Genomic DNA, 12,737 nt, shown 5'->3' with positions numbered 1-12,737 from the left:
TCTCCTTCATGTACATTATCGTGGAATGCTTCAGGTTACAGCAGTGTTTCCCAACCAGTAGGCCTCCAGCTGTTGCAATACTACAACTGCCAGCATGCCCGGACAGCCGAAGGTTGTTGTAGTTTTGCAACAGCTGGGAGCTCACTGAAGTCAGTAGTGCAGCCTAAATGTCAGAATCTCCTCAGAAGATGGCAGATCATCACACACCAGTCAATGCCAACATCCTGGAATCTGTAGAGCAGGGCTCAAGTCCTGCAGGAACTCATGGGAACGGAGTTCCTGCACTTTTCCACAGCAGGAACGCAGTTCCCATTAGCAGGAGTCCTGCAGGACCAGCCCTAGGGGTACTCCGCCCCTAGACATCTTATCCTGGGGGTCCCGCCGCTGGGGATCCCAGCAATCTTGGCTGCAGCACCCCAGACATCCGGTGCATGGAGTGATCTTCGCTCCGTGCCGAATGACTGATGATGGGGGGGCGCGAAGCTTGTGATGTCACGGCCATGCCCCCTCAATGCAAGTCTATGGGAGTGGGCGTGACGGCTGTCATGCCCTCACCTATAGACTTGCATTGAGGGGCTGTGGCCATGACATCACGAGCCTCTGGCACTGCACCCAATGATCTAAACGAATGCCGGGTGCAGCAGGAAGGACGCAGGGGTCCCCAGTGCCGGGACCACCGCAATCACACATCTTATACCCGATCCTTTGGATCGGGTATCAGATGTCTAGTACCCCTTTAAATGGAAATCTTGGGTGAGTTCCCACACTTTTTTCCCCAGGACTTGACCCCTGCTGTAGAGCAAATAAACAATACTGCTATACTGCAGAATGTGCTCAGTGCTGCCCCCACCTGCCAGTGTTTCCTAGCCCAGGTGCTTTCCTGTGTTTCTGATTTTTGTAGCGATGATTGGAACCACATCAGGGTGTGCACAGCTATTCCCATGTCATAAAGTGATGGCCTAATATTCCAAAATCTCACTTTCATTGAGGGTCTGATCTCTGAACCTAGTGATAGCCTATCACTTTACTAAATATGCAATCTGCAGGCATTATGTTATACAACAGGAGCTGAGCAGATTGGTATGAAGTTTTGTGGGAAAATTTCCAGGATAACTTATTATTCACGTAAATCTGCTTATTTTGGGCTGAAAGGAGTACTTCGCCCCTAGACATCTTATCCCCTCTCCACCTTCTTGGGCCTAACTGAGCTGTAAAAGACTATTCCATCTGTCTGTCTCAGTAAAGCTGCCGTTGTTCCTTAATGGTGTCTGAGTCATTATTTGCCCCTGTGCCTAGCCCAGGATCCAGTGCAGGGATGTGGAATTCCTATCGCCCGACTCCCGGGACTAGCAGTTTTGGGCGCCGGGCAGGTGAATTTGTCCGGCCCTTAGCCCGGCTTCGGGAAAGCAGGGCCGGACCTGACAAGTGCGGCGGCAATCTGCAGTCTGTATGGAGCGGGCTCCCGACTCCTGCCCGCTCCATACTCTGCAGCCTGTGTCCTCCGAAGCAGAGCAGGGGAGATGAGAAGCTGTGTATGTCTTCTCTCCCCTGCTCTGCAGACGTGCGGGGGGAGATGAGGGGGCGTGGCTTATTTCTCCCCGTGCAGACCTGCGTCCTCTGCCTTCGTTCACCGCACGTCTGCACGGGGAGACTGTATGTGGCGCTCACAGGGGAGTATGGAGCGGGCTCGGGATTCCTGCCCGCTCCATACTCTGCAGCCCCCGGCTGTTCTCAGTAGCCGGGGGCCGCCGCTAATAGCCAACATGCGGCGATCGCCGCGGCTGGCTATTAACCCTTTAGATCGCCGCTGACAGCGGCGTCTAAAGGGACATGTGAATGCTCCCTGGTGGGCTAGTGGGGTGGATCGCCCCCCCGCAGCGCGATCGCAGGGGGGCTATCCACTATAGAGGTAGCCGGAGGACTTACCTCTGCTTCCTGCAGTCCCAGCTCTGTCATTGATAGATCCTGGCTGGACCAGGCTCTATCAATGGATCACAGAGCACACAGATTAATAGAGTTCAATAGAATTCTATTCATCTGTCTGAGGAATCTAATGATTCCTCAGAAGTGTAATAAAGTGTAAAAAAAAAAAATAATAATAATAATAAATAAAAGTTATAATAAAAGTTTGAAAGACACATTAACCTAGTGGTCTTCAAACTGTGCCCCTCCAGCTGTTGGCTGTCCGGGCATGCTGGGAGTTTTAGTTTTGCAACATATGGAGGGCCACAGTTTGAAGACCGCTGCATTAACCCCTTCCATGTTAAAAGTTCAAATCACTCCCTTTACATGTTTTTATATAGGAAAACATAATAAAAATAAACATATTTGGTATCGCTTCGTGCGTAATTGTACGAACTATTAAAATATAACATTATGTATCCCGTACGGTAAATGTAAAAAAAATACCAAACCACAGATTTCCAATTTTTATAAAAAGTTAAAAAGCGATTAAAAAGTCAGATCAATACCAAAATGTTACCGATACAAAAAACAGATTATGGTGCAAAAAATGAGCCCTCATACAGCCTGGTATGCGGAAAAAAAATAAAGCTACAGGGGTTAAAAAATGGCAATTAAAAAAAATTTGAAAAAGTTCAGAATTAGTAAAGCATGACGTAAACGATACAAATCTGGTATCGCTGTAATCAGGCGGCCTAAAGTATAAAACTAACATGTTACCTCAACCACAAGGTAAATGGCGCAGAAAAGAAAAACCACCAAATCTGCTAAATTATCTTTTACTATTTTAATTTCACTTCCCTTAATAATTATATATATATATATATATATATATATATATATATTTTTTTTTTTTTTTGGTTCAGAGAATATGTTTTTGAAAAATTAAAAGGTATCATTATGGTAGGTAGTTATCATTATAGTAGGTATTTATGGCTATTATAGGGCGAGGAGGAAGTGGATTGTCATGAGGGACAAGTAGATTTTGCTCCATTTTAGTCCCGTGGACAAGTAGTTTTTTTATAAAATTTCCACACCCCTGCAGTGGTATACCTTCGGGTGGTGTAGAGGTAAAACATCGCCCTGGCGTCGTGAACACAAGGGGTTAATGCCATCTGCCCCTAGGGTAATAACATCTTCCCTCATCACACCCTCACCACACCCTTATGACCTGGAATCACCGCAAATCTCCGGTCTGAATTGAGGACCCCCCCAGGCATTGGCACGGAATGCCTACTGAACAATTTCAGCATGCATCCCGTTCCGTTCACAGCCCGGTTACTCGTGGTGAACGGAAATGCCGAGGGTGTACCGATACACCCTTGGTCCTGAAGTCCCCCGACGCAAGGGCGTACCTGAACACCCTTGGTACTAGACAGATTAATGATTTAATTGAAAGATTTCATGAGGCCAAAATCCGTTTTCTCCTCCTTCACAATTTCTCCCCGATGACAATGTACATGCTACTGTGTTATTTCTCCTGTAAGTCCCTCCTGACATGATTTTCTCTCGAAGCTGCTGTGCAATGAACACTGACGTCAAGACCACTGTAAAAACCCCGAGCATCTCTGCTTCCCTGTATGGACCCCGTGCATTTCTGCTTCCCTGTACGGACCCCGTGCATTTCTGCTTCCCTGTACGGACCCCGTGCGTCTCTGCTTCCCTGTACGAACCCCGTGCGTCTCTGCTTCCCTGTACGGACCCCGTGCATTTCTGCTTCCCTGTACGGACCCCGTGCCTTTCTGCTTCCCTGTACAGACCCCGTGCCTTTCTGCTTCCCTTTACGGACCCCGTGCCTCTCTGCTTCCCTGTATGATCCCCGTGCCTCTCTGCTTCCCTGTACGAACCCCGTGCATTTCTGCTTCCCTGTACGGACCCCGTGCATTTCTGCTTCCCTGTGCGGACCCTGTGCCTTTCTGCTTCCCTGTACAGACCCCGTGCCTTTCTGCTTCCCTTTACGGACCCCGTGCCTCTCTGCTTCCCTGTATGATCCCCGTGCCTCTCTGCTTCCCTGTATGAACCCCGTGCATTTCTGCTTCCCTGTACGGACCCCGTGCATTTCTGCTTCCCTGTACGGACCCCGTGCATTTCTGCTTCCCTGTACGGACCCCGTGCATTTCTGCTTCCCTGTACGGACCCCGTGCATTTCTGCTTCCCTGTATGGACCCCGTGCATTTCTGCTTCCCTGTATGGACCCCGTGCATTTCTGCTTCCCTGTATGGACCCCGTGCATTTCTGCTTCCCTGTACGGACCCTGTGCATTTCTGCTTCCCTGTACGGACCCCGTGCATTTCTGCTTCCCTGTATGGACCCCGTGCATTTCTGCTTCCCTGTATGAACCCCGTGCATCTCTGCTTCCCTGTATGAACCCCGTGCGTCTCTGCTTCCCTGTATGAACCCCCTGCGTCTCTGCTTCCCTGTATGAACCCCCTGCATCTCTGCTTCCCTGTATGAACCCCCTGCATCTCTGCTTCCCTGTATGAACCCCCTGCATCTCTGCTTCCCTGTATGAACCCCATGCATCTCTGCTTCCCTGTATGAACCCCGTGCATCTCTGCTTCCCTGTATGAACCCCGTGCATCTCTGCTTCCCTGTATGAACCCCGTGCATCTCTGCTTCCCTGTATGAACCCCGTGCGTCTCTGCTTCCCTGTATGAACCCCGTGCGTCTCTGCTTCCCTGTATGAACCCCGTGCGTCTCTGCTTCCCTGTATGAACCCCGTGCGTCTCTGCTTCCCTGTACGGACCCCGTGCATTTCTGCTTCCCTGTACGGACCCCGTGCCTTTCTGCTTCCCTGTACGGACCCCGTGCCTTTCTGCTTCCCTTTACGGACCCCGTGCCTCTCTGCTTCCCTGTATGATCCCCGTGCCTCTCTGCTTCCCTGTATGAACCCCGTGCATTTCTGCTTCCCTGTACGGACCCCGTGCATTTCTGCTTCCCTGTACGGACCCCGTGCATTTCTGCTTCCCTGTACGGACCCCGTGCATTTCTGCTTCCCTGTACGGACCCCGTGCATTTCTGCTTCCCTGTACGGACCCCGTGCATTTCTGCTTCCCTGTGCGGACCCCGTGCATTTCTGCTTCCCTGTGCGGACCCCGTGCATTTCTGCTTCCCTGTGCGGACCCCGTGCATTTCTGCTTCCCTGTGCGGACCCCGTGCATTTCTGCTTCCCTGTGCGGACCCCGTGCCTTTCTGCTTCCCTGTATGGACCCCATGCCTTTCTGCTTCCCTGTATGGACCCCGTGCCTTTCTGCTTCCCTGTATGGACCCCGTGCATTTCTGCTTCCCTGTATGAACGCTGACATAGAAATGCACAGCGTTCATACAGTGATGTTCATGTCCTGTACAAACCCCATGCATTTCTATGTCCTCTTTATGGGGCTAATGAACACCCCATGAAAAAACAGAAACCCACCCGTGCAGTTCCTCATCCCCCTTGCAGCCCAAGGAAACCTGCGTTATACACAGCACACTAATATATATATACAACCCATGCAGAATTATACACAGCACACTAATAAAAATCAGCCTGTGCAGAGTTATACACAGCACACTTATAGGACTCCTCACCAGTCTATGAAGTATGTCTCCCCATCCCCCTTTTCACACATAGAGATCATCCCCAGCTTTATTCCCCATCCCGTGCAGTTTATACATCCCCAGCCCGTGCACTTTGTCATCCTCCCATTCAGAGAACACAGGCAGTGCTCAGAGAGAAGAGGAGGGAGCTGTGTACGTCCTCTCTTCCCCTGCTCTGCCTTCGCTATGCCCTCCCCCCAGCTCTAGCTTCGGAAATCTTTGGAGAGCTGAGGGGTGGGGGCGGAAGCAAGTCTGCACGGGGTGCAGATTTGCACCTCACACCGGCATGCAGCGACGTCTGGGGAGCTGCAGCCGAGATCGCGGAGGTCCCCAGCAGCTCGACCCCCGCAATCTGACATCTTATCCCCTATCCTTTGGATTGGGGATAAGATGTCTAGGGGCGGAGTACCCCTTTTAGTAGTCATGTTGGCAGTCCTGATCAGTTATTGATAGCTCTTTATATGCACACTTATACACAGATAGCTGTTCATCACTGAGTAGGATCACTAATGCGCCTTCTTAGCCCTGAATTGGAAGAGATTTGCATGAATAACTGACAAGTTATCCTTGAATATTTCCCAAATCTATATCAGCTCCTCCTCCTCTATAGCATGCTGGAAGATTGGACTGCATTTTCAGTATATCATGTTCCCATTAGGGGTACGTTCACACTGCGGAATCTCCACTCACGGAATTCCGCGGTAGGACCGTGGGCACTGAGCCGTCACCATTGATGGCTATGCAGTATTCACGAAATTCCGTGCAAAGGATGAACATGTTCTTTATTTGCGCTGAACAATTTAATTGGCGGAATTGTCCACCGCTGAAATACTGCAGTGTGAACGGATCTCACGGAAGACCTATTCACACTGATCGTACTGTTCACTGCGCGGAATTCCACAGTGTGAATGTACACTTACTCACATTGCAACAAGCAATAGTACAAGTAGTGCAGCCACCCAGTATGATTGACTCCTAACATCATGATCATACCCCAGGTTGCAAGCAGTGCTGAAATATATAGTTCAGCTGTGCCATCTAGTGGACATGTGGGTGCAGACTATATGGCCTGCTCACTAACAGAAATCAGAATAGATTGTAAGAAGAGCAGAGTATAGGCTGCAAGGGGTGTGTCCAAGGCAAGTACTGAATCCGCCCACACTGACCATGCATTCACTAACCCCCCCCCCCCCCCCCCTGAGTATGTGCTGTGCTGGGTCTCTTCATCCAATCACTGCAGGCTGATCTGTAACCCCCTCCTCTCTGTTTTCATGCTGTAGTCTGATAGGACAGGAGAGAGCACAGAGGAGTGCTTGTGCCACCCTCACTTACTGGACTTTGTCACTGCCTGTGCTTCAGCTTGGACAAAGATGATGCTTTAGCTGGACAGGATTATGTTCTGGATGGTATTCGGACTAGGGATCGACCGATTATCGGTTTGGCCAATATTATTGGCTGATATTCACGATTTTGGACATTATCGGTATCGACAATTACCTTGCCGATATGCCGATAATGCCCTGCCCCGGCCAGAGACGACCGCCGCCGCCCTATTGCCTCCCCCATCCCCGGTTTTATAATTACCTGTTCCCGGGGCCTGGGGTCCGAGCTACTTTTGGCTCCTGTGACGTGCTGCGCAGTGCAATGACTAGTGACGTCCTCAACGTGACGTCACCGTCAGTGCGCATAGTGACACCTCAGGACGCCGCCGGAGCCAGAAGTAGCATGGACCCCAGGAACAGGTAATTATAAAACCGGGGATGGGGGAGGCAATGGGGCAGCGGTGGTGGTGGTTGGACTGGGGAGGACCCCAGGACAGGCAGGGGGAGAGAAGCGGGTGGCGGCGACGGCGGTCTCTGGCCCTGCAAAAGTTGCTGCAGTTCATTGATTTAAAGCGCACGCTTTAAATCATTGATCTCTGTGTGTGTGTGGGGGGGAATAACCGATAACTTATACCGGAATATCGGTAAAGTTATCGGCTATCGGTCTGAAAGGTCGCAGATTATCGGTATCAGCCCTTAAAAATCGATATTGGTCGATCCCTAATGTGTACCCTTAGTGGTCTTTTTTTTATAAGCCATGAAGTATATTAGAAAGGTTAATGTTTTTCCAAGATGTACAACATATAAAAAGTTTTTGATTCTGACAGTGCCCATTTAAAGGAGTTGTCTACTGAAAAGCTTCTCCAGGCAAGCTTTAACTAACGTTCCCCGTAGCGCTGCTACAGCTGTACAGTACTCCGGCCTGGTCTTCTTCCTTCTTCTGTGTGCATGGATCGTCACACTGCGCTCAGTCTATCACTGACCACAGCGATGTTCCGCCTCAGCCGGTGAAAGGCTGAGCGCAGTGTGATGATCCAGGATACAGCTGTATCGGCGCTACGGGAACTGGAGGATGGTGAGTAAAAATTATTATTTTTTTTTTTTTGCAGCCAGGGCACAACGGACTGGAGATACTGTACTTTTTCAGTAGACTACTCCTTTTAAGTAATTTTTGCAAATTCCATGTGGGCTTTACTGAGGAAAGGCTGCTTTCTGACCACTATCCTATAAAGCCCAGATTGGTGGAGTGCTGCAGTAATGGTTGACCTTCTGGAAGTTTATTCCATCTAAACAAAGAATCTTTGGAGCTGGTCATCTCTCTAACCAAGGCCATTCTCCCCTGATTACATAGTTTGTTGGGATGGTCCGCTCGAGGAAGAGTCCTAGATGTTCCAAATGGCTTCCACTCAAGAGTTATGGAGAATGTGTCCATGCACAATGTTCCTATTTCCTTTTTAATAGAATTTTTAATATTTTTTTTTACATTCTTTTAATGGGGTATTGAGTGCAGAATGATGACGGAAAACTAGGCTTTTATTTTATTTTTGCACAAGGCCACAACATAACACAATGGGGGGAAAAAAGTTAAAGGGTCTGTAATATGCCTATTTGCTAGCACTATGGAGCCAGTTATGTTTCATTAAGTTTTGTATTACTATTGTTGTTCGTAGAAAATTCTGACATTGCAAAATTACTTCAAAAATGCACTTGTATGCATGGAAGCAGAAGTAGGAGGTTATTGGGAAATTGTAATTTCCTTAAAGGGGTACTCTGCCCCAAGACATCTTATCTCCTATAGGAGATAAGATGTCTGATCGTGGGGGTCCCGCCACTGGGGCTGCGATTTCGGCTGCGGCACCCCAGACATCCGGTGCACGGAGCGAACTTTGCTCCGTGCCGGATGACTGGCGATGTGGGGTGGAGGCTTGTGACTTCACGGCCACACCCCCTCAATGCAAGTCTATGGGAGGGGGCGTGGCGGCTGTCATGCCCCCTCCCATAGATTTGCATTGAGGGGGCGTGTCACGAGCGGGACGTGGCCGTGACGTCATGAGCCTCCGGCGCTACACCCGACGCTCTAAACGAACATCGGGTGCAGCAGGGAGATCGCAGGGGGTCCCAGTGGTGGTATCCCCCGTATCAGCACATCTTATCCCCTATCCTTTGGATAGGGGATAAGATGTCTAGGGGCGGAGTACCCCTTTAAGCTTCCTGACAGCCTAACAACCTGTGTTTGCTATTTCATATACAGAATACAGGCTGCCATATTTGTGACTTGCTGTAGATGTAGATATGCTATAATACAGACCATAGGTTGGGACTATATAGTAGATATACTGCAATGTTACAGAGTTCTTCAACACTTTTAACTTTTTTTTTTCCAATAGATTTTACCGCACCCGGACAAATGTCTCAAAGTGACTTAAAGTCCTTATCCCAAGATGAACTGCGGAAAAGACTTTATCAGACCTTTAAAAAGAAGGGGGTTTTAGATTCACTGAAGGTAATTCTTTGATTTCTTACTTTCTTATTAAAGATGGTCACCCTAATATGCAAAAAGAGAATGCCCTAATGTACATCTGCTCTTCATTTTCTTGTAGTAGCAGAGTAGGCTCACATCATTTGCATAATATACTGACCTAAATAAATCCATAAGACATTTTTTATACCCAATCCTAAATTATTACACATTTCTGGCTGGTTATTGTAACTGTCTAGAACTGTATACAAACTTATATCTCTATAACACTTGCTTTGTCACGTTACAATAATTATACTAATACATGTTTGCTTCCAGGAATAAAGTTTATTTAATAAAATTAATAAATAAACCTAGTAATTGATAGTAATTCAACTTTTTATTATACTTTGTATTTTAGTTTCTCACAATTTTCAAGATTTTTGCCTGTTGTAATTGAATGGAATCATTCCTGTATATAAGGATAGATGGAAAATGTATGATCACTGGACCCCCCGAGTGACTATAGTGGTAGTGGGCATATGTGGCCAACATTCCATGCACACCTACGACTTTGATAGCTGAATGCGCTCTCCCTTAGTCCCATAACTCCCATAAGTGTAGCAGAAGCTTTGCAAGCATACTACTGCTCCAGTCAAAAGTGGTGATCTCCTTAGGGGAAAGTCTTCAGGTAGTCGGACACCCAGCGATCTACATTTGTTAAAGCGGTTATCCACCAAAAGGTGATTTTAGTACATACCTGGCAGACAGTAATGTACTTGCTTAGGAAGGATCTGCATTTGTCTTGGGGCTAAATGGCTATGCTGTGAGATTACCATAATACTGTGGCTAGCTTTTTGTGAACTGGTATTTCCTGTTTGACTTTTCTTTTTTTGACTACAAATCCCACAATTCCATCTTCCTCCCTCCCACACATCAGCCACCCCACCCATTAAAACATAAATGAGCTGCATCCATTTAAAAGACCTGTGGTTTTCAATCAGGGTGCCTACAGCTGTTGCATTAGTTGCAGATTGATCTCTTTCCCACCAAGCGATCGCTCCACCCATTGAAGCAGACAGGTTTCCTGAATTGCTTGGGATCAATTTAATGGATGGTTATGTATATGACTAGTGAGGTCAGGTCTCGACCGTATTGCAACCTGGGAAATCCCGAGACATAAGTCATTTTATATACTGTTAAAAATAAATATTGGGGTGAAAATCACAGAAGAATTGTGAGAGAACCGTCACACACAGGTACAGACACTATATTATGAACTTCACTAACTTTACAGCCCCTGTAGCATAGTCAAATAAAAAAAAGTCCTGGAATACCTCTTTAATATTCCTGTGGGTAGCTGATAAATGCTTTTACTGGCTCAACCACTTGAAGCATTATCTACATAAATCCGGAAAGAGTATTGGACTATTTTAGAAATTATTATATTCAATATTTCAAATTTCCATCAATAACCTTTTCCTATTAATTTCTTTTCACAAGACACAACTGAGAAATCAGCTCATTCAGGATCTGAAGCTGCGGGCACTTAGTGGCGAGTCCATTCAGCCTCCACTTGTTTCTGGCGACACACTGTTACATAGGGCCTGTAATAGCCTAGTAGCAGATCACCTGAGAAGATGTGGTTACGAGTTCTCTTTGTCCGTGTTTTACCCAGAATGTGGACTGGAAAAAGATCAGGTATGTTGGATTTGCCTTGATTTACTCTACAGACGTACGTGCCATGTGTATATCTACTAGTAAATGTCACTAGTATTTCACTTTATGACAGGAAAGACCTAAACATTACCAATTTATGTATATTTTTTTTATGTTTTTACATAATGTTCTGATTTGTACTTGTTCAGTTGTGGTTAATATATAGCTGTGTATAAGCTTGGTTCACATAACAATTTTGAAATGCATTTTTGATGTATGCTGTCCAGTGTGTATGCTTGAAGTCCTGTATTGTAGAAAACATATCAGGTATAGCACATGTTCTTCATTTTCTGTGGGTTATCCTTGCATTGATAAGTATAGTACTATTTGATATAGTCAAAAGAAAGTGTGCTGTCCAAAAGTATTCCCATAAGACACTCTGTTTGCATACATTTTGATGTTGAAGTTAACATTTGGTGTATATGTTTTGAAAATGATTCTGGTGTATATGCCAAACACGCATCCTCAACCTGATATCAGATTAAACAAACAATATTCCTTTTTTTTTTTATCTAATGAAGGATTTCACAATCCATGATATAATGCAAGTGATGAAGATCAGCCCCAAATCCGAACTCTACAGCTCTCTGGTATTGTGGATTTTATTGTTTGTTATAGTCCCCATGCTTAATTTTTATGATTTTTATGTTAATTAACTTTTCTTGTCCTGTTTTTCCTGCAGACATCAGCTCACCAAAATAGCAGTACAAAAGGTATAGTTGTTTATTTACTTGTCACCTGTTAGACCATGACAGCCATAAAATAATGCATTTGTTTGTATCCTTTCAAACTTTGCATGCTGAGCATGTTTTAACAAGGGGATTTCCCTGGTGAGATGCCCCTTCATAGGAAAAATGCTGCTAGAACCCCCTTGCAGCCAGCTGTCACCACCCAGCAAGATGCTGGAGAGAATATGTAAGGTCTTACAGCACTTCCTGAATTGCTTGGGGTCTATTTAAAGGATGGTCTGTTCCCAGACAGCCTAATAAAACAATGTTTGTGAATTCAGATATATACTTTTTTTGAAACTTTAATGGTTATTTGCCATTTATTTATATTATTATTATTTTTTTTTATTTGCTTTGAAGGTTTTCTTATGCAAATCCTGACACAACTGATAGACTTCCACCTCCATAAGGATGGCAGAGATGTTTATAGCCAGACAACCACAACTTCACCCTACAAAGAGTCAATAGGTACTGTTTTTTTTTTATTTTTATTTTTTATAAAAAAATTTTTTTCATGTTCTTTCACCACTGTTGTCACTGTTTCTTTGATGAATAATACATACAAATTAGTTTACACCATTTTAGCAATTATCATGGGTAGGTGTACAGGAAAAGATAATGCCTATGTATAGATAACAGAGAATCCATCATTTTCAATAGGTGATGGTGATCACAGCTTCCCTCTTCCCCTTCCCTACACACTGACCTCTGCACATGTCACTGAGCATGCCCACAAAACTCTTCCATAGAAATCATTATGTGAGCTCCAGACTACAGGTTCTTAGTCTATTAAGGTGCTAAAAAGCTGGTCTTTCAATGGTGTTAGCATCTTAAGCCACCACTATATAACCTTATACAAAAAACTTACAACCAGAAAATAAAACAGGTTTGTTAAAAAATTATATGGCATATTAGCAGGTTAGATTCTTTTAACCTGCTGTCAGTTTTCCTTTAATAGTCTCTCAAATT

The 12,737-nt window shown here is 45.9% G+C and overlaps 1 protein-coding gene across 2 annotated transcripts in view; it reads left to right on the top strand.

Annotated features, from left to right (window-relative positions):
* The window catches only part of OFD1 (OFD1 centriole and centriolar satellite protein), a 67,682-nt gene that overhangs the window by 326 nt on the left and 54,619 nt on the right, over window positions 1-12,737 (top strand). For both annotated transcript variants that reach the window (XM_056556256.1, XM_056556255.1), the window contains exons 2-6: window positions 9,251-9,366; window positions 10,825-11,022; window positions 11,562-11,630; window positions 11,723-11,753; window positions 12,129-12,236. In XM_056556256.1, coding sequence (XP_056412231.1) covers window positions 9,271-9,366; window positions 10,825-11,022; window positions 11,562-11,630; window positions 11,723-11,753; window positions 12,129-12,236 — 502 coding nt within the window. In that variant the 5' untranslated portion in view covers window positions 9,251-9,270. The remainder of the gene's footprint in view (window positions 1-9,250; window positions 9,367-10,824; window positions 11,023-11,561; window positions 11,631-11,722; window positions 11,754-12,128; window positions 12,237-12,737) is intronic.

The sequence above is a fragment of the Hyla sarda genome, chromosome 2 (assembly GCF_029499605.1).
Source record: "Hyla sarda isolate aHylSar1 chromosome 2, aHylSar1.hap1, whole genome shotgun sequence".
Classification (NCBI taxonomy): Eukaryota; Metazoa; Chordata; class Amphibia; order Anura; family Hylidae; genus Hyla; species Hyla sarda.
This window is presented reverse-complemented; position numbering and strand designations above follow the sequence as displayed.